Source organism: Orbicella franksi, chromosome 2 (genome assembly GCF_964199315.1).
Source record: "Orbicella franksi chromosome 2, jaOrbFran1.1, whole genome shotgun sequence".
Taxonomy (NCBI): domain Eukaryota; kingdom Metazoa; phylum Cnidaria; class Anthozoa; order Scleractinia; family Merulinidae; genus Orbicella; species Orbicella franksi.
In genome coordinates, this window is record NC_138146.1 from 2,565,753 (window position 1) to 2,589,655 (window position 23,903).

The 23,903-nt window shown below is 37.1% G+C and overlaps 2 protein-coding genes across 4 annotated transcripts; both read left to right on the top strand.

The window, feature by feature from the left end:
• The first annotated feature begins 1,164 nt into the window (after nt 1–1,164).
• Nucleotides 1,165–15,259, top strand: LOC145476350 (ciliary-associated calcium-binding coiled-coil protein 1-like). 2 transcript variants are annotated; one of them, XM_081455370.1, is made up of 11 exons: nt 1,165–1,881; nt 2,097–2,290; nt 7,330–7,421; nt 8,670–8,756; nt 8,891–8,973; nt 9,625–9,769; nt 9,999–10,071; nt 11,115–11,246; nt 12,214–12,241; nt 12,627–12,751; nt 13,038–15,259. In XM_081455370.1, exons 2-11 carry the CDS (start codon nt 2,168–2,170, stop codon nt 13,110–13,112), a joined length of 963 nt encoding a protein of 320 aa, XP_081311496.1. In that variant the 5' UTR covers nt 1,165–1,881; nt 2,097–2,167; the 3' UTR covers nt 13,113–15,259. The 2 variants fall into 2 exon arrangements, with proteins under 2 accessions (XP_081311496.1, XP_081311497.1); XM_081455371.1 differs by lacking the exons at nt 1,165–1,881; nt 2,097–2,290 and adding an exon at nt 6,358–6,831.
• A 216-nt stretch (nt 15,260–15,475) lies between these two features.
• LOC145475842 (TBC1 domain family member 24-like) lies at nt 15,476–23,248 on the top strand. 2 transcript variants are annotated; one of them, XM_081455296.1, is made up of 10 exons: nt 15,476–16,438; nt 17,053–17,366; nt 17,793–17,918; nt 18,854–18,953; nt 19,219–19,301; nt 19,431–19,604; nt 19,901–19,986; nt 20,586–20,658; nt 21,228–21,433; nt 21,685–23,248. In XM_081455296.1, the coding sequence occupies exons 1-10, from the start codon at nt 16,063–16,065 to the stop codon at nt 21,827–21,829; spliced, it is 1,683 nt and encodes a 560-aa protein (XP_081311422.1). In that variant the 5' UTR covers nt 15,476–16,062; the 3' UTR covers nt 21,830–23,248. The 2 variants fall into 2 exon arrangements, with proteins under 2 accessions (XP_081311422.1, XP_081311419.1); XM_081455293.1 differs by having other exon boundaries at nt 19,216–19,301; nt 21,685–23,247.
• Nucleotides 23,249–23,903: the final 655 nt, after the last annotated feature.

Consider the following 23,903-nt stretch of genomic DNA (forward strand, 5'->3'; position numbering starts at 1 on the left):
CTCTTCTAAGCTAAGGGTTAAAGGAGCTCATAAACGATAAGGGAACAAGAATGGTTAAGGATGGAAAAAATTAACACGAATTACAAACGACGAGCTTGAAAAATTTAGGCTAATTTTAAGATGCGCAAACGGTGACGTTGCTCCATTAAGTAAAATATCAAGGTAAGAGTGAAAACAATCAGTTCATTTTCCACTGTATTCAGACTTACCGAGATTTTGAAAGATGTGAAAATTGTCTGCAAATTAATTTGCGCCAAATAAAACACTGCCAATCAGCCCTCTTTCAAAACGTCAGTGAATTATAAAACTCCAGAAGAACACTTAACAATAGCCTTTGACTTGTTCAGGAAAACAAATGCTTAAAAAGGAAAAACGGCTATCACTACTACATTTGATATTGTAAACCTGCTATTAATTGCTGTGTGTCTTCTTGGGTATATTTTGCTTCAGCAAAGAACGCCAAAACTGCATTTAGTTTTTTGTTTTTTATCGGACTTATCGGACGGTAAGTGGGGATTTTTTGTGTGTGTGGAGGTTAGGGGGATGTATAATTTTTCCGCTACAATTCCTAAGCTTAATTAAACCATTTTGCTCGAGAGGCCATGCACGGAGTACAGTTTTCCCGATTCCGTAGATACACAAATTGGCCTGCGAGACGAGATCTTCCTGAGCTTTCATTTTATCATTCCCGCATGAATTCAGTAGGATTCTGCAGTTGGTTCGTCAAGAAGGGCATTGCAGGACTGTTCTGTTTAGATTTTAAGCGCTATATTTGACCTTTTAATGTTCTGCCTTACGCAAAGCCTTTCCTAAAAACAATTTACTGACAAACAAGTGTTTATGTTCAAAATATATTCGCACCTTCCCGCCTATCGAGAAAATACCAAATTCTGCATAGAGGACATAAGAAAGCATCGACGTATTGTTTCTTTATTTTATGAAAAACCGAAATTATCGTATTTGATTTTATTACAAACAAATATGACTAGGAAAAATATCGCACCAATGTGAATTGCTAAATGGGTATGTCCGTTTTCTCAGAAGTCTCTTTTTCTTTGCTTTAGAATTATTTTCTTTTGAGAATGTCCTTGCCTTTTGAAAACTATTTTGGAGAGTCTTTTTCAAAACAACATCATGTCAGTTTATAATGGCAATTGATAAATCCAAAAAAGAAAATTAGAAAAACTGACTTAAGTCTAATTTTAGGAAATAAACAGCTGCTTCCAAGTTTTTTGTCCGCACTTCAACAATTACTCATTGAAAATTTGAATAAAGTCCCTTTATTGTTTACAACAAATGGACGTTTTTTTTCAGTTTATGTTATCAACAACTCGTACAGGAGAAAGAAGAGTTTTGAAATAGCCTTCAGTCGAGTGACGATCCCGCGAAAAGAGTGAGGGTCGATCCCGCAAGAAACGCGGGAAAAGTCGGAGCCTTGAAAATTAGAATCAGGATTATAGTCTGACGTTTAACTAGCTCTTTATTCAAAGTACTTGGCAGATGGTTTGTACAAATTAAAACCAATAATCCCTTCTTTTATCAGTCATGTCAAAACTAGCAACAAGATCTAAAGCACGATTATTCCTGAAAGAAATTAATGACAGTCAGCTAATCCTCGAGGCTTAAAAATAGCGCATGTATTACACAGTATGGCATCATGCAAACACCTTGATATATAACAACTCTATAAACATCATATATTATTCACGACCAACTGCTGTTTCATTGGTTCAGTATGTATTTCCACGTCTTTGGCTGACAACCAAGCAATCCCCTAACCGAGGGCAGGCTAAGATCGACTAGAATTCGAACCATACAAGGCTTTGATAACAACTAGGAACATTTGGCGCAGGTTTCTGAGTTTACGCGTTTACACTAAAAGTAATTTTCTCCAAACTTCTTATTGTCTCCACTACTGTTCCTTATTTGTCTTTTAAAAGTTAGCTTTTAAGCGCTTATCAGATTGTATTTGAGTTGTGATTCTCAACAGAATATTTTATACTCTGCCTCTATCCAACTCAAACGGCTGAGGTTATACAGCATCGTTAACAGTTCTATAGCTAGCTTCATTTTATTTCTCATTTGATGCTTTTCAGACCTTGTTGTAGATAGCTACAACTTATAGGTACACGCATGAGAATATTTGTCAACACAAGAAGCAAGAATTATGGATAATTCGAGAGCAAAGTCACCCAACATTGGAAATGTTTTGAATGCAAGAAGACTTGCGAGAAGGAAATTACAAAGAAGTGCGAGACGGGATCGAGAGAAAGTAGAAGCAGAAAAAAAGGTAAATATTAATACATAACAAATAATGTATAAATATAGCCTTCAGTAGGAGATGAATACGGTGAACGGGACAACTTTGTAGCAAAGTCTTTTACGAGTATTTTTCCGTATTTTCTCAATTAAACGGCGCCCCCCGGCATTTATTTCAAACTCTGTTTCAAACTTGGCTTCTTTGATCCGGCGTTTATTTGACTTTTGTAATTTATTCGAGGCTTGGAATTTATTACAGTTTTTATTCAGTTTTATGAGCTAAATATCTTATAATTATACCTTAAGTTTACTATTCCGCGAATATTAATTTCTTGAGGGTTTTATTTACAAATCTACCTGGGAGACCCGGCGTTTCATCAAGGAAATACGGTATTGATAACTGCCGTAACTTATTCGTGTGAAATCATCAAAAGATAGATTACTAATTAAGAAACCTTTATCTGCAAATACACAAACGATTCAAGTAATAGCGAGGAAGATTATTTTGAATATTACTCCATAAAAAAATTATTTGAGTTCATTATAAATTTCTCAAGTATAGTATATTACTGAGGACACACGCATGCGTACTGAGCTGCAAGTTTACAATTAAATTTAAATTGTGAGATGCTTACCTGTGGAAGAATGAACTAATTAAGTTTCAAACAAAGCTTAATGAAAAAACTGCTAGTAACGCCCGTCGTAAAACTATTTCATTTGCCGCATCCTCGACAAAAATCTATGAATTAATTAGTCCTTTCAAGTCTAGGAAAGCCAAGCGAGTTGTGTAACTCTAGAGTAAGGGAGATTCCGAAAACTGGTGGAATGTGAAGAGAGCTCGGCGACTGTTGTTATGTATTATGGAATACAATCAAGCGTACAAAAAGATACTGAATTGTGCGCATGCTTATAAGTTAGTGAAAAATAGATAGATCCATAAGCATTAGGGATCAGCAGAAGAGAAAATCATCTTGATTTCACTGAGTTCAACGAAATGAGAATCTTGGTAGGCCGCCATATTCGTATTCTCGGTATTAGACTGGAACTAGTAGCTTGCGATGGAGGTTCACGAGGGGGAATTTTCATTTGCATTTGAAAAGACTCCGCGCTTTAGCCGCGATTGCAAGCTAGTTTCAGTCCACTACCCAGAATACAAATATGGTCTATTGAATATGTACGGAGCCTTTGTTTGAATAAACAAGAAACAGTCTCCAGTTTAATTTAAAACAAGATCCATGATGCTAAATAAACTTGAGTAGTATAACTTTCAAGTTACTATCTTTCTTTCAAAAAAAAAAACAAACAAACAAACTCAAGCTTATAAGAAAAACGTCGGACAAAGAGCGTGTGAAATTCAGTAGCTAGATCAACTCATATTGGTCTCATATTGTTTGTCTAAAATGTGTTTACCTCATTAACGTATCTTAATTCAAATAACTCGATTTAATTAAACGTCAGCGGAAAGTCAAAATGGTCCAACAAAAGAAGCTAGCAATCGTTGTGAACGACGCAGAGGAAAGAACTTTTTATGACTAGAAAAAAAAAATGAACAGCACAAAACAGAACATAGGCAGATTGCTCGATATCCGAGCTACAAAGATACCTCTCGAGAATTAAGCGGAACTTGATTTTTGTTAGTCGACGACTTTTAAAAAGATCGGACTAAGTAAGTCAAGCTAAGCAGGTTAAGGGGTGTTGTTAAATTTGAGGTTTCAGAGTTGTGGGTCAAAACTTAGAAATTAAATTCGCGGAAATTAAGGCACCACGGACGCTGAAATGTAATTTCCTTAAGGTGTGTTCTCCATAAAACCAAATGCACGTGATAAATGACCGTTTGCGATTTACAGAGGACGGGCTAATAACAAGTGTACAAAAATTACGTCTTAAAGCACAAGCAGCCGGAATCATGAAACCGCGTCCTCTTTGGATTGACAAGATATACCTGGCTTAGCATAGCCATCGCAGAGGAAATAAATTTTTATGATGAGAAAAAAACAGCACAAAACAGAGCACAGGCAGATTACTCGATATACGAGGTACAAAGACATCTCTCGAGAACTACGCCGCGGACATGAGGTCTATATGCCATGCAGTTTACAAAAGCAAGCGTGAAACAAATCAACTTATTACTTATCAAAACCATTCAAATTACGCTAATGTTTGTTTAAAACACAATGCGATGTTCCAACAAATTGATCTGTCGTTGAAAGCTGTCAATAATTCAATTGTTCGGCTTAATTGGACGCTTAATGAAAATGAAAAAACAGCCTCATTCATCTCGTAACGCATTGTTCGACAACAGCCTTGCTGTTTAACATGGAGCATCGCAGAAACTCAAAAAAGTCGAAAAAAGGATCAGGCATTTTGAAGAAACGCGTATCTGTAGCCGTCAAACCCGTTGTTGTTGTCGTCGAGAAAAAGGTAAGTTCGCAGTTCAGAAGTTCGTTCAACGTAACTGCTTGATCGGAATATCTCTGTTTACAGTCGTTTAATTTCTTCCTTGACGGACATGCAAACTGTGGCTTTCTCTAAGCTAGGAGTGCATCAAAGAATATACTCTTCGTTAGAAGACACCACCTTGTCAGATCGGACAGCTCAGTCAGTTTACATTCGTTTGGCCTTCAGCTAGCTACCTATTTGTTCTTGAATTGGCCCGATCAATACAGACAGTTCGTCAATACGGACATTTCTGGTGGTCTTAACGCTGTCTGTAATAACGGGGAATAACTGTACCTAGGGGTACCCAGGGGGTTACAGGGGGTTGCCCGGGCGAAACCAGTCATGACCATCTAAGAGCAATTATTGGTTGGGGTGAACTCTCCCTTCACTACCCAGGACGGGTTTTATTTATTTTTTATTTATGTTTTGTCTTTCACCAAGCCGCTTTAACACCCCCCCCCCCCCCAAAAGAAACAATACCATGGGAAATACATGATTGACCCGCTCAATATACAGTGTTTATATTAAAGAAAACTTGTCGTTAGAGAGACCCCGCGTGCATGCCAGCAGTGTTTATTCTTGTAACGTATTTGTGCAAACAAGTTGTCAGCGACAACCAAAAGTCCCAAGTAGCGGATCTCTGACAAACTTGACTCCTGTCCTCTGCCCCGACCCCTCTTTCCCATCCCCCTGCCTCCGCCCTTTAAGCAGATCTGTATTCTCCCGACTACACCCCCTTCGATTCCCACCCTTTCAATTTGCAAATTCGGTGCGATTTATATTCAAGATAAAAGTTCGACTTGGAAGAGAACAAAGTTCACTAGAAATCGTCATGCGATCGCGTTTTATCAGCATTATTGTCTGCTGGTTTTGCAGAAATTTTTGGCAAAAAAAGTTTTCGGTAAAAAAACAGAAACCAAACTTCAAGAAAAGGCCGACTCTGTTTCAGAGGTTCCTAAGGGGCATCACCACGATCAGGCCCCTATCCTTTCGAACGACTGGTACTCTTTATCAAATTTCTCATTATCACCAAACAAAAAGGAAGAATTTTGTGGGCTATTCAAGACTTACCGTTTTCAAAAGATAGTCGGCATTTTGGCTTTCTTATAACTTCTAACAACACTAATTAGTTGCTCGTAAAAACAGTCAGTTCATTGGGTGATTCACTGGACCCATTGTTTCTATTGTTTGATGAAGATAAATCAAGCTATTTTGTTTTACAAAGCTGCCGAGCAAAGCAGCTTTGGGCACAATCGGCCGATCGGCTAATTATTATTAATTACACCGATAATTTTAGTGGTGCCGAAAAGTCTGAAGCGTCACAGTCCAGTTTAGCAAAGATGCAATAACTTGCGAACTGCTTATTGAAGACGTATGGACAGTTTAGAAGTTCCACATAGCTTTAAGCGCGGTAAAAGCCCTCTTCAGCGTGTTGTAAGGAAACGAAGCGAGATTTCGGTCAAGGTTTGTTTTGTTTTTTAGTCTCATTTGTTTTTATTTTCAGTCATGCAATAACCAAACATTGAATTAACTCAAGATGACTTTCAAAAGTTTGATTGTTTAAAATTGCTGTCATAAGACGAGTGCTCTGATTGGATGCAGCACAGTAGTTTTGACATATTGAGTTTTCTTGGCTATACTTTATAAGAGAATTGAACTCGAAGATGGCCGCTTACTTTTTACATTCACTGGTGAAACACTAACTCAATTTAGGAGAATTGGAAAATACTTTTTTAAACCCTCCATTGGGCTTTACATTCTTCACAGGTTGAGTCTCAATTCTCCTAAACTCCCTTTCCTGTTTGCATTAGGTTTGAATTAGGTTGTGTAAACAGGAGCGTAATTCTAAATGTCTAGGAAAAGCTCAAGTTTTAGTTGTATCATGTTTTATTTCATTGATTTTCTCAGACTGTTGCTGAAGCGTTCTTCCTTTTCATACCCCTCCCCTAGTAGAAAAAAAATCTGCTCGGGTTTCGTTGCATAGCAACGTGTCTCCCAGGAGTGAGGCAGCATTCAAAGATGGCGGACGCGAAGAAGTCTCGATCGGCTATTCGAATTAAATCTTCCGAAAAAGAAAGGAAGAAATCCGCTTCGAAACGAGACTCTGCCACAACAAGAGACAAACACAAATCCGTTAGTAACTTAAATTTCATGTCTTTCCTAGAAAGTGCTGGTAAACGATGAGTTGTTTATGGTTGAAAAAATGATCTTCAACCAAGTTCGATGGTCTCGATATGTTAACTTTTTTGTGGATGATATAATTTATGTACATCGATCTTAAGGAGAGATTGTTCATAAAGAAAAGTTAATTTATGATTTCTTTGACGTTTAGGAAGTAGAATATGAAAGTTTGTGAAAATTTGGTTTATCAATTAAGTTTAAGCTTAAGCTTATAACATGCTTAATTATTTGCATCGATGAACTCCTACACGAAGTTAAAAGCTCATAGCTCTTTTAGAAAGAATCGAGTGTAGGCTTGGTGCACTAGTTTATTATTTGGTGGAACTCGTTTTCTAGAGATTTCAGAATACATAAACCAATCTTAAAGTTATAAAGTTGCAAGAATGAGGTAAACATTTGTCAACCATGCTTCTCAATTTGTTACAAATGTAATGTTCTTTCGGTTCACAGGAGGAAGAGGAAAAAGAGTCGTTAGCATGGAAAGTCTTGTCAGAAGAACAAACTCAGGCACTAAAGGAACTTACAGTGCATGAGCTAGAAGTGTGAGTGGAGTTTATTACTGTACTTAAGTTATATGTATGTATATGATCTACAAGGGTCAAGACGATTCGCTGTTGAACCATATCTATCATGTGATGTTCAGAGTTGCAGAAAGTTGTCAATATACTGATCAGCATTGATAAATGGATTCATTTAACATTAAATAATTTGACCCATTTGGCTTTCATGAGGAATTGCCAAGTAGTCATAATAATTACAATTAATAATACACCATACATAATAACACATAATACATAATAGTGGTACATACATTACAATTAATAATTACAAAGAGACAGACATCAATTTGTACAAGGAGTGCTTTTCCAGAAAAAAATCCATATCACAGCTCTCCAATGGATGATTTAGACATTTCTTGGAACTATGCGTTATTAAATCAATCAATCAATCAGTCAATCAACCAACCAATCAATCAAAACTGCCAACTGATTATCCCTATAGGGAGCCCTCTAACTGTGAACACCTAATAAAAAAACATTGTTTCAGGAATTTAGGGTGTTAACAACACTTCGTTACTGATCAAGCTTTTATTTACGTAGTATCCTCCCCTGATCCCTGTTACAAACATGAGAAAATACTAGACATCTCCAAACCTTCTTGGGGTGTCTTACAACACCTGGTACAAAGAAGTTCATACTATTCATCAGAAAAATTTCAGATGTGTTAATGGTGAGATAAAACATGTTAGATATGAAAAGGCAGATTTCCTCAAAAGCTAAATAAACTAAATCCTCTATTGAGCCCCTGTTCAAATAAGCCCCCGCCCCCTCTCTAATGAGCCCCCCCCCCTTTTTCCGAGGAAGAAAGTTATTACAGTCTGTAAACCCCACCTTTCTTTTAAGCCCCCCTCCCCTTCTCTCTTATTCCACACAATTAAGTTAATAAATGAGAGACTATATTTGTAATGTAATCACGATTGTAACACTTCATGTGGACTGATCTGGCATGGTCTATTCAAGTGCTGAGAGTTCGAATTTGTTTTTGATCTTGGACTGCATGACCTTCAACTTGATGTGTTTGAACTTTTTCACTTTGTGTTCTGTTTCTTTATGGAGAATTGATACCATCCTCTGGCTTTTTGAAAAAGTAGTATAGTGGTACTGTGTTTTGCTAGGAATTAAATAAGGCCTCCTTCTGAAATACTTGATAAAAGTGGTTTGGAGGTATCTTGTGTTATGTTTATATAGTTTTTATGTTCAGTGCATTGATAAATCTTAATTTTATTCTAGGAAACTGGCTGAAGTGCTCTCTATTGAAAATTATCACATCTCTCTACCAGAAGCTTGCATATTGGATTATTATGTGGCAGGGTTTTGGTATCCTTTGTAACAAAAAATCAGTGTAACAATCTGTAATTTTTTTCGATGTTCCATCTATGGGTCTTGAGTTGATGGTCTTGTTAAAAGTTAGCTTAGCAAGGTTTTTTCTCCTTAACGATGACTTCTTGTAGGTTTGCAAAAGAACAAAATTTCACACTTCAGCAGCTTTCTGCTTTTTTTACTTTGTTGAAAGAGATGCTGGACAATATAAAAGGTAAAAATACCTGCTTTGGTTACTACTCTTTTTGTTATTGATGTAACATAAATTCTTCTTTTCATATCATGTACAAGATAGGCAGAGAGGTAATGAGAATAAAGAAAGCATTATTTGATGGGATGTTGTCTTGATGAAAATTGTTATGCCAAATACTCCAAAATATTTATCAGTAAAAGAAATGTATGGCAATCAGTAAAGACACTTAATATTTTTGAGTTAAGAGATTGAATAAGTGGGATTTAGCAGTGTGCACAGCAGGGGAGTCGTAATGGCCTCATGGTCAGTACGCTCAACTCTAGAACAAGTAGTCAGGGTTCAAGCCCTGGCTGAGTAAACTTTGTTGTGTTCTTGGGCAAGACACTTTACTCTCACTTTGCCTCCCTCCACCCAGGTGTATAAATGGGTAACAGCGAATTTAATGAGGGGGGTCGGGGGTAACCCTGGGATGGACTTGCATCCCATCCAGGGGGAAGTAGAAATACTCCTAGTTACTTCATGCTACAGAAACCAGGATAAGCTCCAGCCTGTTGAGTCACTTGGCTCATATGCGGACTTAATTTACTTTACAGCTCAGCTTTTAGGAGCCTTCTGTCCCAGTTTGCTTGACTGACTGACCTTAGTACACTATGCATGCTTTTGTCTTTTCAGAAAAGCATTTTTCATTGGTCGAAAGCATCGAGAAATTCAAGTCATTTCTTGCGGGAATTGGAGTTGAAAACTGCCCCCACAATGGAGGTCTGGAATGTTTTGATGTGAATCAGGCAAAGCTGATTACTGACTACTTTACTGACAGGTACACATTACAAAAGAATATGTTTGAATGATAGTCACCAGTTATTTTTGAAAAGACATCTGAAGAGAATAACATTCTTGCACCTAAACTTCTACAGAGAAATTATTATTGAAAATGCTGTTTGTTGTTAACTGGTGTTGTTGCATGTTGAAGTTTAAAGACTTACCAAGTCATTAATAATAGACAGACTAGGTTGTGTGTTGAATGATAATTTCTACTTTTTTTGCAGTTTATTTCAACACTACAAGCTGTACCAGTTTCTTTTTACCCAAGATCCCCAGGAGGAAGTTGTCGTATCTGAGGTGGGAAGCTGTCTCCTTTTTAAAAAATAACAATAATAATATGTAAATAAACAAAATCACATCACTTTACAGAAGTCACTAAGACGGCTTGGAAGTTAAAAAAGGCAAACAATATAAACTAAACATTACTAAGTTTTCTGCAGCTTTTGCATCTCTGATGATAAAAATTTCAAATTGCACATCAAAAAAAAAGTTGCCTGGTAGATTAAAATGTTAGTAATAGGTTGAAGTGCCAATTTTGATAAGTTATTTGCAAAGCACTCAAATTTTTCTCAAATCAGAAGTTCTGTAAAACAAGCATGACTGGTGCACCCATGTACTGATCCATACCAGTTTCCACTGTTGTATGTAAGTAGATCAGATTTTTCAGAGTGACTCAGAAACCCTGGAAAGGGGATTTGAGGGTTTTAAAATCCAAAAGATTTCCAGGGCAGCATGGTCTAGACCCCTCTAGAACTTTGTGCCTTCAGTGCTCATTGTTTCTGAATGTGGTTGCCATTTATCCTAGATCTGCGCTTGACAACCATGTGAAATTGGTCAGTTTCACTTGTCACGCTGGTCCAATAGTTCATCAGTGTTAAATCTAATCAGTGTTAATTCTAATCCTTTTCTTTTAAGGTGAAATGTCATAGGGCCAACCTCTGTTTCTTCCTTTTCAAGATGTATTTTATTTTGTTTTTATTATTGTATCTCGAATAAAACACTATATTAAGTAATGATGTCACGATTATGAATTAAACATTCTCTTCTCTTGCTGAGTTCTGTGACAGAAATATCTCAATCAATCAACTATTTTTTAAAGAAGGTGGCACATAACAGTGGTACACTGATGAACTAGTGGCCCTCTATCCAAAAACTTACAAAATAAAATATATGAGAGGTATATAACGATTAAATATACTCTAGGACTGGAGTCACTTTTAATAAACAAGAGAAAAGTAGATATGAACTATCATCTACTAAATTAAATATGGCTAATAATTATTATCTTTGAATAAATGCTCATGAAATACAATCAGTGATGTTTGCATTCGTTTTCACAGCTGGCAGTTGAAGTTCCTCCACTGGTTACTGTTCCATTTCCACCTCCATTAGATGAAGGAATGTCAGAAGAAGTGTGGAGAGAACATGTGCTGACACCACCACAGTCACCCCAACCAGAAGAACAGAAAGAAGTAAGAATTATTATAACAGCTAGGTCAGGGGGGTGGGAGGGACTCCCCTATGAAAAGGTTGGGGATGCTTGTCCAAAACTTTGAATTAAACCCCTATAGGAGACCAATTTAGGTGTGGGCGTGTCTTGAGCTTTATTTGAACCCTAAAAGATACATGTACCAGTTAAAGCAGAATAGGCTTGATAACCAGCCGCTGTTTAGGGAAGGAGCCCACGCTAGTAAAGCAGACTCGAGAGACTGGCAGAAATCAAGCCTAAAAGTTGTGGAAATAAGAGCATTTTGTGACTGTTATTTCTTTGAGTGCACCTTAAAAGGTACTTTTACAGCTAAAAATAGTGGCATTTTGTCATAAACACTCTAAGTGAGACCAAAATCCTTGATTTATACCCCTAAGTGAGACAACTAGCATCCCTGACTTTTTCATTTGGGATGCCCCCCTAGGCAGCTAGGTTTGATTACCAGCTAATGTTCAGGGAAAGAACGTGGGAAAAGAACCTCCCCCGATGGTACTTCCTTGAAGGTTCTTCTTGGGGAGGATGCTCAGGGACTGGACCTGAGAGAGCAGGAGAAATTAAGCCTACATAACCATAACAGCCTAGGTGTTCCTGTTAAACAAAGAATGGTTTCTCATATAGAGTTGGTAGCCATTGATCCTGGAGGAGGGGGATACTCCCTTTTAAGCTTATATGGGCTATAGGTATGTGCGGCCCCAAAGGGTATGGTTTTTCAGCCGTTTTGGTCATAAATAGGGTAGGGAAAATCGCAGATTTTGGTCATAAATAGAGTAAGGGTTTTGGGAAGTGGGCCGCACACCCACACTAAATATTTCTGGGAGTATCCCCCCCCCCCCCCCCCACCCAACCAAGGCCATTGATCAATTACGTTAAAATCAATGCTTACTTTAAAGTATTCCATGTAGCATTTGTTTGAGCCGTGTTTAATTTCAATTGCACTCTTGTGTTTTTAGGGAGAACAGGATGTGAAAGAGGAAGACAGTAAGTGGAATGTTGATCTTTTACCCTAAGTCAACCATGAGCTAACATCCTTGTTCAATCAAATTGTCAGAGAAATCATGTCCTCAAATTATCCAAAAAAGTACGTCTTGGATGACCTTAAAGGTTCTCCTTTCTTCTCAGTCCCTGAGGGGATAGTCCTCGCAGTACTCTAAAAGGTACACGCTCTGAGTGCTTTGCTTTCGGTACTTAAAAACAATGCTCACTCTTTTGTGAAGTGTCCCAAGTCCATCACTTTACTGATGTAAAGAACATTTTACATTACAGTCGTAGCTGTGTTTAATACTGCAGTCTGACCCAGGTGTGTTATAAAGTTTTTAAACTTACAATTTTTGCTCTCTCTCTTTTTTTTTTTTTTTGTTCTCAGCCCAATCAGCTGCTGTTTCTCACCCAGAGGACCAAACTGCTGAAAATATTTTAGCTTCTGTTACACCTGGCAAGGTCAAAACTATTGTCAAGAAAGTAGCAGATGAGGTGTTAGGAAATTTCCAGGTGTGTATAAATGCAGAGTAAACGCTCAGTCCAGGTTGTGTATATTTGCTTGTCTAGACCTTTGTTCTAAACTACACCAGGAAGTAACAATCAGAACAGAATTGCTGAGAAAATCAATGCCATGTAGGGAAGAGGTTCTCTGTTATTCAACTGCTCTTATTGATATTTACAGTCTACAAAAGCTGTAGGTGTTCTGCTCTGTCAGTAATTTGGTTATTCAGGAAAGTCATTGCCACTTTGTAATGTTAATTGTGCTAAAGCTCTGTTTATATTTTGTTTATTGAAGGCTGAAGTTGAAGCAAGACTCAAGGACAGAGAGACGGTCTTAGCTGGAAAAATTGGGAAGCTGCAAACCAGATAGCACAATACAAATTTATTAATAGTTAATCTGTATATATAACTCGTTAAGGAATGACAACTGTAAATATATTTTTTTAAAATAGCTAATTAACGCAGAATACTAAATGGTTTTTGAAAACTGAATCCCACTCCATTGTGAATTTAAGCAAGAATTTGCACAGGGAAGTTTATGTTCTTTCAACACTAGTGTACCTGTAGAAACCTCGTTCATGCAGGGGCACAAATATAGATTTATGTCACTTTCAGTTTTGTGATGTACAGGAAGCAATACAAATCAATACAAGACTCTATGCATCCTTTCTATTGTATAAATATAGTGCACATATCAAAGCATATGTAGAAATAAATTCTGACCATGTAGACAAGTATGAAAATGATACAATTGCTCTGAAACAAAGTGAGGTTTCAATGAATTGATGGGGCGGGGGAGGGGTACACCCACAACGAAAATTCTAGGAGTACCCCGAACAAAACAGAGCTGACCCAGAAACAAAGCCCCGGAAGCCCATGAACAAAGCTGGAACAACTATTGGAAAAATCGTTTTCAGTCGGGTGTTGGTGCTACCCATCCGTTATGTTTTGCAACATTTTCTTGATCTAAAGAAAACCACTCGCATATTGTTGTCCCTGTTAGCAGAGAAATCTTTAAACTAAGGGGCAATTTACCAAGAATACTAAAACTACCTTGCCACTTGACAATATTGTGAGCTGCACAACAATAAAGGTGTCACTGCAAAGTAAGAAGGAAACCATCTTTCAAACTCTCGCATCTTGCCAGTTGTATTTAGAGAGCAAAGTGAAGAAGTTGCAGATAAAATAAAAACAAATACCTTTCAAAAATCTTTTCTGTAAACTTGTGGACAGGCCAGCTCAGAGCACCAAGGGCATGATCCCTGGAGCCAGTTTCTCGAAGACCCCGAAACGTTTTCACACCCGGAAAGCCATAGCAAAATCTCGAAGGTTATGATTACTGAGCTGTTTTACTCAAGTATTTTCAATATGAACAGAGGTTCCCTTCATACAAGAAGTTTTAGCCCAATACACGTCCTCCGTTTTTAGCTACAGATGAACTAAAAATGGCTTTACGGGCCCGAGAAGTTGCCGGGGCTTTCGAGAAACGGGCCCCTGGGGGGATCTTTCTCCCCTGTTCACTGGCCAAGCTCTTCAGTACTTTTCCGTTTCCTGTTCAGTTAGTCAATAATTCGGTGTTTTCACAAACTAAGGGAGTGGTCAGGGCAAAAAAGGTCAAAAAAGGAAAAGAAGACATTATTGAGGCCCCATTGGGGTAGGGATGGTGTCTTCGAGTACGAGTATCCCATATCCCGTTTAATTTTTTGGACTTTTATCGCTATTTCACGTATCCCAAATCCTGGTGACCCCTTATAGGGTTTCATTCATACGTCTCAATTTGAGGCCCGCACAGGCAAAAATTCTCAACTTTCACTAAAGGACGTCGTTCTTGCATCATTTTTGTTTTTTTCGTTCTTGCATCATGCTATTCCTTATAGAGGGGAACGTTGGGATTTTCGGTTTTGCGGATTTGGCCAATTTTGGTTCGGTTTTTCGGTTTTTGCACTTAAACTGCGGTTTTTCGGTTTTGGTGTCTTGTGCGGTTTGCGGGTTTTCTCCAACTCAGTCTTTTGTTTTCGATTTTTGTCAACCATAATAGCATTTTACGGTTTTTCTGGTTTTGTCAAGGAAGCGTAGTACACCCTGCAGTCTCGCTAAAACTCTAATTCTGCTAATTCCAAGGGACCACTTATATAGCCGTCTACCCGGACTTTCTTTTAGACGATGTATGACACGCCTAGTCTCTCAATATAGCAGCCGCTACTTGGGTCGTAACGGCTGCCAAGCAGACTATGAAAAGCTTAAGATAACATCAAAGCAAAGGACTATTTCTCAAATATCACACGGCTGGGATAATATGGTGTGGACTTTGACCTTAGACTGTGGACCATCGAGTTTCTATTAATAGCTCGATTGCAAGTTGTCTCCCTTTTTTCGTCGGAATAACACTGCGCTCACTCACTCCGTTCACGTGGAATAAAAGCAAAGGAGAGACTGTTTGGTTGTAAAAAGTAGTTTGGTTGTAAAATGTGGCTGCCATTGTGCAGTACACAAATGAAAATTCTGACAATGGCAATTAAAAAGCACTGCTTCAGAATGTGGTGTTTCTTTTAAACAAAAATCACCTAAAATCATGTTATCGTGCTTTTTTTTTCCTAGTTTCACATCGCTATAGGTCTGAAGCCAATTAACAAAAAAATAAAGCAATTTTTTAGATTATGATGAGTTCTGTACCAACGAGGGGAAATGCTGAAGGAACTTTGAAAGTAAAACAAGTTTAGACTTGAAGGAAGAGATTCGGTTTTCGGTTTTGGACGAAATTTTTTGTGGTTAAATTGCAATTTTCAGAGAGTTTTTGTGCGGTTTTTCGGTATTTCTAATAGGCCCCTTTGCCCTCCTTAGCCCTGGGACTGAAGGTACCATATTTGGTTGATCCAAAACAAAGGGTATTTCTTCAGTTAACATGGACGCTCAAAGGACTTTGTTCTGTTTGTTGTTCCAGAATTTCAAGGTTTTCCTGAATTTGTAGCAGATTACTTAAAATCTTGTCTCGAGAATGAGGAGGGAGCGCAAATCAATGTTCAGTCTTCATGGATTACGTTCAACATAGGATTGGCTGGTAGTATTGCGTTACAAGATATCGTTACCGTCGACGATCGTCGAAGTCTTCACGAATTGACAAGGACGTGACAATCCGAACCGAACGCTTACAAGTGCATCCTTTTTCCTCGAAGAATCTTCCTTCGTATTCAGAAAAACAGATCGTGTATATATATACTAATTCGATGTTCGCCTTAACTTAAATTTGTCGTGTATAATTATTTTGCTTGTATCAACTGTGTATTGTTGTTATTCGCTCTGCGGACGTCGCAGTTAAATCAATGGAGTTAGCTGAAGTCAGTGTCGCTCACTTCTCTTCGTGGGTACAGACATCGTCCGAGAGAAAACTGTACAGAGATGACTCTAGAACTTCAAAGGGATCCAGGAGAGGATCTAGAAAAGCCTCTCGACAGGATTCTAGAAATTCTTTCACAAAAATCTATTCACCCAAAGCAAAATATTCAGAAGAGGAATTCAGGGATGCGCTTCAAAAATGGCTAGAGTATCCAGAACATGAAGAAACGATTACATTGAAGAGGCTAGTTAGACAAGGTGTCCAACCAAATCTAAGATGTGATCTATGGAAGGATGCCAGTGGTGGAGCAGACATCATTTTCAATTCTCCTCACTACTATGAAGAAATGATTGATGATATGGGTAAGAAAGTAGCAAGACCTATAAATACATGAAAGATGTCAGAGGGGTGGGGGCGGGGGAGTGGGGGTAGTACCCATCACTTTTAATCTTTAAAAGTGGCAGTGTTGTGTAAAATACTTTTAGGGGGTTGAAACTGCAGTTTTGGACATTTCAGGTCATTAATTTTGTCATATGTTGGGCGCCTAACCAAACAAGTACTTTTTGAGGAGTTGTGGTACATTTAAAGGGGAATACTGTATTTTATGGGACATTTTTTTGGTGTTAACCCTCAATGTTTGCCTCACCCTATCACACCATAGTTTCTGTTGGGTAGCCTCTAAGAGTCAAAGGGTTTCCCGGGGATAGGCCTGAGGGATTGCTTTCTTATTTTTGAATATGTTTTAAGTTACTTTTTTTAATAGAATAAGTGCTGACATGTATTTAACATGTTTAATAGGCTCAATTTTGCCTCTTTTTTTAATTTGGTCTCCATTTCTCCCTAGAGGAGCGGGCTCCTTTACGGAAAAGTGGCCAGTAATCAAGTCTATAGGTTTTTAAAGACTATGCAACAATTTCCTATATTTTCAATAAATAATTTAATATTTATATGTTTATTCGTAACCATTGTTCTGCAGGTATCCAAGTCCCTTCCAGTATACCTTTGACCATTTTCAGTGGCACCAGAGATGTTCCAGCTTATCTTTTATCACCTGATGGAGAGAAAACATGTTTAAAAATACTCTACATCCTCTCTCACATGCATCCAGATATCCATTTTGCACCTGTAGTTCCTCCATTAGTATCATTATGTCTTCATTTCATGGAGGAAAATCTTTGTTATGCTTGCTTGTCTGCCTTGATGGATTCCAGGCGATCCATGTTGGACCAAAGTCAGAGAGCTTATGCTGTTATGGCAAAAACATTCCAGGACTCCTTGAAGTCTTATTTTGTAAGTTGGACGTTAAAGTACCTACCACTGCATCATTCCAAGTCTGATACATGTGAATATATTACAATGTATGTGAAAAATAAATAAATCACCTTTATTTACCCTTAGTCAATGTTATAGCAAAAGGCATCTGGGACCAAGCTATTATATTTGAAAAGCAAATATTTCAAATTAAATATAACAAGGTGAAAAACTCCAGACCAGTTGGCTATTTACAAGCATAGCCAAGGAGTTGAACTCGGGACCCTCGTGAAACAACAACCACAGCTAGTGGTCAGAGCAGAACTTGAACCCATGAAGTCCACCACCCTAGTCCCTAACCACTCAGCCATGCTGCCTCATTGGGAAAATTATGAAAAGTTTCTCTCATTAGGGAAAGTTGAAGTACACTATTATACCTGTCTTCTCTTTTATGTTCCATCACAGATGTCATCTTATAAACAGATAAAAGAATTCCTTCAGACAGCCAAAGGAGAACAGATACCTAAGAATACTATTCTAGTTCCTGATTGGCTTATTTGGATGTTTCATTACATTGATTTTTGGACTTTGGTAAGTTTTTTTTATATATTGATAAGTCAAAATATTCTCACATTTTGATCAGCTCTTACCTATGATTTATTATATGACTGTGTCTCACAAGGACTGGGAACTACTGAATTCATGAATTTGATTGGCTGAAATTGATTTTGACTGCGTTCTAGATTTTCCCATCGAGGCTGGCATCTGGACCCGTTACATTTGGCAGTAACAAAGTTGCAAACTAATATACAAGAATATTGACAATTGTTGCTAAAAATATCAGTGGAAGTGCCAAAAAACCTGATGAGAAGAAAAAAGTAAAGAGGTCGAGCAAACTTTGACAGATTTAAGTTCAGCTCATCACCATTCGCTAGCAAAATCAGTCAGCTACATATAGTATAAGCCACAGTTACATTAAATGAATTAAACTATTCTTGTTTGGCATGTAATATATATCTTACTAACTGAGCTTAGTCAGTCTGTATGGGAGAATCTTGACCTTGATCATGTGTACAGACCTCACTGCATTCGGTTTGTACGAACAACCTCGGTCAAGATTCTCTCATACAGACTTCATGCTCAGTTAACGAGAGCTAACTATTAGTGGACAGATTTACAGATGGCATCACGTTTTGCTTCTTTTTACTTGAAAGATTAATAGATCCCATTGAATGATGTTTCTGCCAGTCAGTTCAGTAATATATTGCTGAAGACGTTAAAATGTTAGTAGGAACTTCAGTAGCATTTTGTGCAGGAAGGTTAGGCATTAGGGTGCCACATTTTGACGTCATCTGTGATCTAATACTGAACAGATGCATGGCAATTATCTGAGATGAAAATGCCTGCATGGTGCAAACTTTGAAAGTTACTTTCAAAGGGTGGCTATTTGTTTATTGCAGTTAAAATACTTGTAATTATATTTTTAATCAGTTAGATATTCATTATGTATCTCTTGTTATTTATAGGTCTACATTGTTGATAGTTTTCTTGTCCAAGGGCCCAAAGTTCTTGTACGTGTAGGTTTGATTGTCTTCAACCAGTTTGCAAAGTTCATTGAAAAAGAAGGTAATGATACCAGGCTAACTAAAAATGATGGTGTTACTGATAGCTTGCATAGCAAGCATGCTGTTTGAGAGGAGGAATGAGCAAAGTCATCTCTCACTTCATTGATTTTTCTGCCCTTGCCCAAATTTTTCACATGGCCAGAAGGCCCTTTGTTTGTCCTAAAATGCTTGCTACATGTATGCAATGGTTTGTTACTTGACAATATATTCAATGTTGGGAAGTTACAGTGACTTCAATTTACACACTGTTGTTGTATTTTCAGAAGCAGTGTCAGAAAATGGTAACTTGGAGGAACTTTTCAAGCAGTTTGCTTCTTTGATGCCATTGAGAGGATACAAACTTCTTCAGGTAACTTTTATGAAAACATTATATTTAATGTATGCCTGTAGTCTTTATGTAACCATTGTTTTTCTCACATTTTGTTGAGTTCTATTTTTGAACAAATTGTATAAATTGCTGTTCTCTTAATTTCTACAGACTGCTTTCAGGATTCGAGGTCTCTCAAGAAAGCAGCTGGATAGATTGAAGAGTAAAAATATTACTTTACTGGAAAATGGATCACTGACTGTACCAGAACAAACTTGGGAAACACTTAATCAATCCCTTACAGTGTTTGCAGTCAAAGGTTCCAGCATAATTTCGTCTCAAGAGGTTTTTGTTTTTCAGTTATTTATTTCTTGTTGGTAATTTAGTTCTGATTTTTTTCATTCTTGTCGCTTGTCTACTTGACAATTTAAACTCAAGAGGAAGGTTTAAAATGAACTGCTTAAGCTGTATGACTGGCACCAGCACTATGTACAATGTACTTGCAACATAAGAAGAGCTCCTCGTGTCTATTCTTAGCATCCTTAGCGTAAATTTGACCGTTACTCTTTAGACTTTCTTGGATGCATTTCATCTAGATGATTGTGTTTCTTTTTCACTTTTTGATCCATGTCCTTTTGTAGTGGGAATTACTGTCGTCGTGGTTACCTGACAGGCTGCGTATCAAGAAACCTGTATGCTTATTCAAGACAGATACTGATGGATACAGGTATAATGTAGTTACGGAGTTAACAATGAAAAAAAAAAGGGGGTTTTTTAACCTTACATCACAGGTCACTCAACTAGTTTGTCCTAACCAAATTAGACATTGAGGTTTGCTGAATGGCGAGAAGCAAATCTTCCAGATGTGATTTTTCATTGATTTGATTGACATTGTATAATCAATATAAAAGCTGAATGTCCTTCAAGTTTTTCCAACCCATTTTGGGTTTGTATTCATTTCTGAAACAAGCTAAAACACCCTTACCTAGTCCTTCTATAATCAGTATAAAAAACCTGTCCTTCAGGTTTTCCAAGTCTTTTTAAGTTGTGCGCATTTCTGAAACAAGGTAAAACAGCCTCTTAATGTCACACAAGGTAAAATATGTAACCTGCAAGTCACTGATTCTGAGTAATGATAGGTAGGATTTTAACAACCGTTTAAAAATGTGGTTGGAGAAAATCATGATTTGTACACTCATTTTTGTTTTCTTTTTGCCTTTTTTTTTCATCATGCTGAAGAAACCAGTACTGCTATCTTCAGCACCCCAATGCATGAAAGTATCATTTCTTTGTGTTGAATGATTGACAAGTTCTGTGTTGTTTCAGCATTCGGACTCTTTACGAGAAATGCAAGGATGATGATGAGACAATTCTGTTAGTCAAGTCATCTGTTGGTGAGGTGAGGAAAATGTCCTGGGCAGCATCTCAAATAAAAAATAACTGCTAAGTCAGCTATTTTTAACTATTTGAAAATGAAGTTCCAGTGAATTCCACTGCTATTTGGCAAACTGCTTCAATGGAGCAGTTAATCTGGTGTTCTGACATTTAGAAGTAACAACTGGCTGATTGAAAGCCAATAAGTAATTCAGCTCTAACAGAACTAGATGCAGGTCATTTGTTGGATTATGTTCTGTGACGGGAAGTATCATAAGCCTGCATAAGCCTGCATTGAAGGTATAGTATATATTTGTATAGATGCTTGATTACCTAGCACTGTACATGTAGGTCAGGTAGACAAAAGTGTAGAAAAGTACATGTAGCTGAAGCAATTTGCACGTATTGCAGGCCTATTACTCAGAGAGTGATGTCCATGTAATTTTGACCTGCATTACATTCATGTAAAGTAAAACTCACAAATTGTGTCCAGTCTCTGTTTTGCAATATATCACAGCTCATAATTCATCCCTTTTTTGGTTAAACTTTACAGTAATAATTTACTTTTAAAATATTGCATTTATCCAACAACAGGTCTTTGGTGGTTTTGTAACTACCAGCTGGGCTGAAAGAAATGCTGGCCACAAGACTCTTACATACTTTGGTACTGGGGAGAGTTTTGTATTTAGGCTCAGTCCCAGGCCGGCTAAGTATGCATGGACAGGGTTACAGAAGAAGGGCCTGGGTACCACAGATTTGTTTATGGCTGGAGATGACAAAAGCCTTATGATAGGAGGAGGGTAAGTAACAAGTAAAATGATTCAGCAAGGAAGTGGAATCATGCAACAAACAAATTATAAAGAATGAAAAACACTGGAATTCTCACATAGTGAAGGATGGTTGAATTTTCATAAGATCTAGGGAACCATTTTCTAGATTCAGGCAAGTCAAGTTTTTGTTGTGGTAGCCAAAACCCTGGCAGCTTTTTTTCTTAGATCTCTTAGATTTGATCTTAGTCAGTATAATAACTCGGATTATATTTTCTTTTCAGTGGTGATAATGCTATTTGGTTAGACAATGAACTCTGTCGCGGGCACAGTGGCACTAGTGAGACATTTGGAAATGAGCAGCTCACAGAGTCTCCAGATTTCCTGTGCACAAAAGTTGAAGTGTTAGGTTTTGTTACAGAAACCTGAATGGAGTAGTAGTTGGCAGGTTCTTAGCTTGAAACATTAGCTCTCTAGTTAGTAACTTTGTAAGTCATGTATCCCGCTGATCAATATCATAGTGCTATGCTGGCGTGACATTTTTAGTGTATTTGTGGGTATTTCCACTATTTTTTAAATTTATTTTACAATCAGCATCTGAAACTCTTAGAATGTTTTAATGTTTGAAAATTCATTAAATGTGGCAGTTGGTCCCAAGACTGGAGAGATGAAATTTCTAAGTTCATTGCAGAGCAATAGTAAAGTAAATCTAGCTTAAAGAATTCTCTTACAGAGCTCTTTTACATTATTTTCAATGAACAAAGCTTAAGGACTTTAAATTATCTTATAGGTAAGTTACTGTGTTTGGATACCTTTATTTGCATAATATATATCCTTCATTTTTGTTCTGTTCAAGTTTTAATATCATTATGGTAAAAAAAAATTTATGGTGCAACCCAAGTTTAAGAAACTCACTCAGTGTCGAAGTTTGCTGAGTGACTGTCCTTTACATAAAATTTGATATGAAAACGTTATTGGCGAGATGGTTGGTTCCATTAAGTTATCTTATATGTACATCCAAGTTTTTAATCAAGGGTTGCATTAAAAAATTAACCACAATTTGCTTATGAATTACAAGGTTTGTAGCTTAGCCAACTGTTTCATTTAAAATTTTAATTTTTTCAAGGTGAGCCATAGCAGTTTGGTTTTACACAAAAAAAATTATTTCTGCCTATCAAAAATTAATATATTCTTTAGCATGAAATTATCAAGTGAAAGTGGCATAAATATAATTATATTCAAATTAATGTGAATGCAGCAATCAGAATAATTTATATGCAACTATACAGCAGAATTTATTATTGTTATTTTATTCAAATATTGGCTGGTTAATCTAATACATTTTTAATTTAATCTAATAGTTGCTCGCCCAGAATAGCTTTGCTAGCTGCGAGCTACTAAAGCTCATAAACTTATTATATATCAATAAAAATTACTGGCATTGTTACGTTATATATTAATATTTCAAAAGGTATTTAGTTGTCTGAGTACCTAGGTTATGTTGATCGCTTATAAGTTAACAGCCCATGTTAAATGTAGGGACGTCAATGTGAATGAATATGCAATAAGCAATTAGGAAAAAGGGAAAATAATCAAGACAGTCTGAATGGAAATGGAGAAAGAATCAAACTCTCAAGTAAAATACTGTCTATTTGTTAGTTAAATAAAGTTAGGAATCTTAGTACTTTTTGATGTTTCTAAGGTTTTTTTTTAATTTGGCTGTTGCGGCTTTTTTTGAAGCAACATTTTTCATGTTGCTGTTTTAATCGGATTTTTATGGTTGTTTCTTTGATGTTTTTGTTTTTAGCCAGAACTGGAATAAACACGCTTATGTCGAAATTTGTCAAGTATGTATTGATTAAAACCCTGGAAACTGGATCAGAGTCCCCTTGAGTTGAACAGCCAAACAAGGATGGCATTGACAAAAATCGCTTAAAAATTGTCGTCAACTCCGACGAAAATTTAAACAGGTCCAAATTCGATGAGCGTTGACGTGATTTTGAGTTGTCAACAACGTTTACAACATTTCAATGTCAAGAATTTCGAGCCAAGCCCACAAAACAGGATCTTGGTACCTTTTGGGAGTTCTTTTCAAAATTGCCGACAAGCGCCCCCGTCCTTTTTATATCAAAGCCCCCCCGGGACTGTTTGAATGATATTTGCTGTTGATCACTCTATGAGAATGATATACAAACTGTGTCCCAATATTGACTTGGACTCAGTTAAGATCAAAAGCTAACCTATAGCAGATGTGAGCGGTAGTTCTGTAGCCCGTACGCTTTACATGAAATTTTTTGAGAATATTATCACAGAATTGCAAACTTTGCTGTCTGAGTGATAGAATTTTAATTTGATTGCAAATTCAGCGCAGTTGTTTTCACTGAAAGAACTCCTTTTTGTTCGCCAAACCAATCAAAAATGCTAGAGGATTCGTTGTAATTGTTTTGCGAAAACAAGTTAAGAACTCCTATTGACTTGAAAATACAAAACCAGTTGTGTATAA

Excerpts from the sequence above, each read along its gene's own strand:
- LOC145476350 (XM_081455370.1), top strand. The coding sequence starts at position 2,168 with ATGGATAATTCGAGAGCAAAGTCACCCAACATTGGAAATGTTTTGAAT. Across the intron at positions 7,422-8,669 it reads ACAGTGCATGAGCTAGAAGT|GAAACTGGCTGAAGTGCTCT; the intron begins GTGAGTGGAGTT and ends ATTTTATTCTAG. Across the intron at positions 10,072-11,114 it reads AGGAAGTTGTCGTATCTGAG|CTGGCAGTTGAAGTTCCTCC; the intron begins GTGGGAAGCTGT and ends TCGTTTTCACAG.
- LOC145475842 (XM_081455293.1), top strand. The coding sequence starts at position 16,063 with ATGGAGTTAGCTGAAGTCAGTGTCGCTCACTTCTCTTCGTGGGTACAG. Across the intron at positions 20,659-21,227 it reads TCAAGTCATCTGTTGGTGAG|GTCTTTGGTGGTTTTGTAAC; the intron begins GTGAGGAAAATG and ends ATCCAACAACAG. Across the intron at positions 21,434-21,684 it reads AGCCTTATGATAGGAGGAGG|TGGTGATAATGCTATTTGGT; the intron begins GTAAGTAACAAG and ends TTTTCTTTTCAG.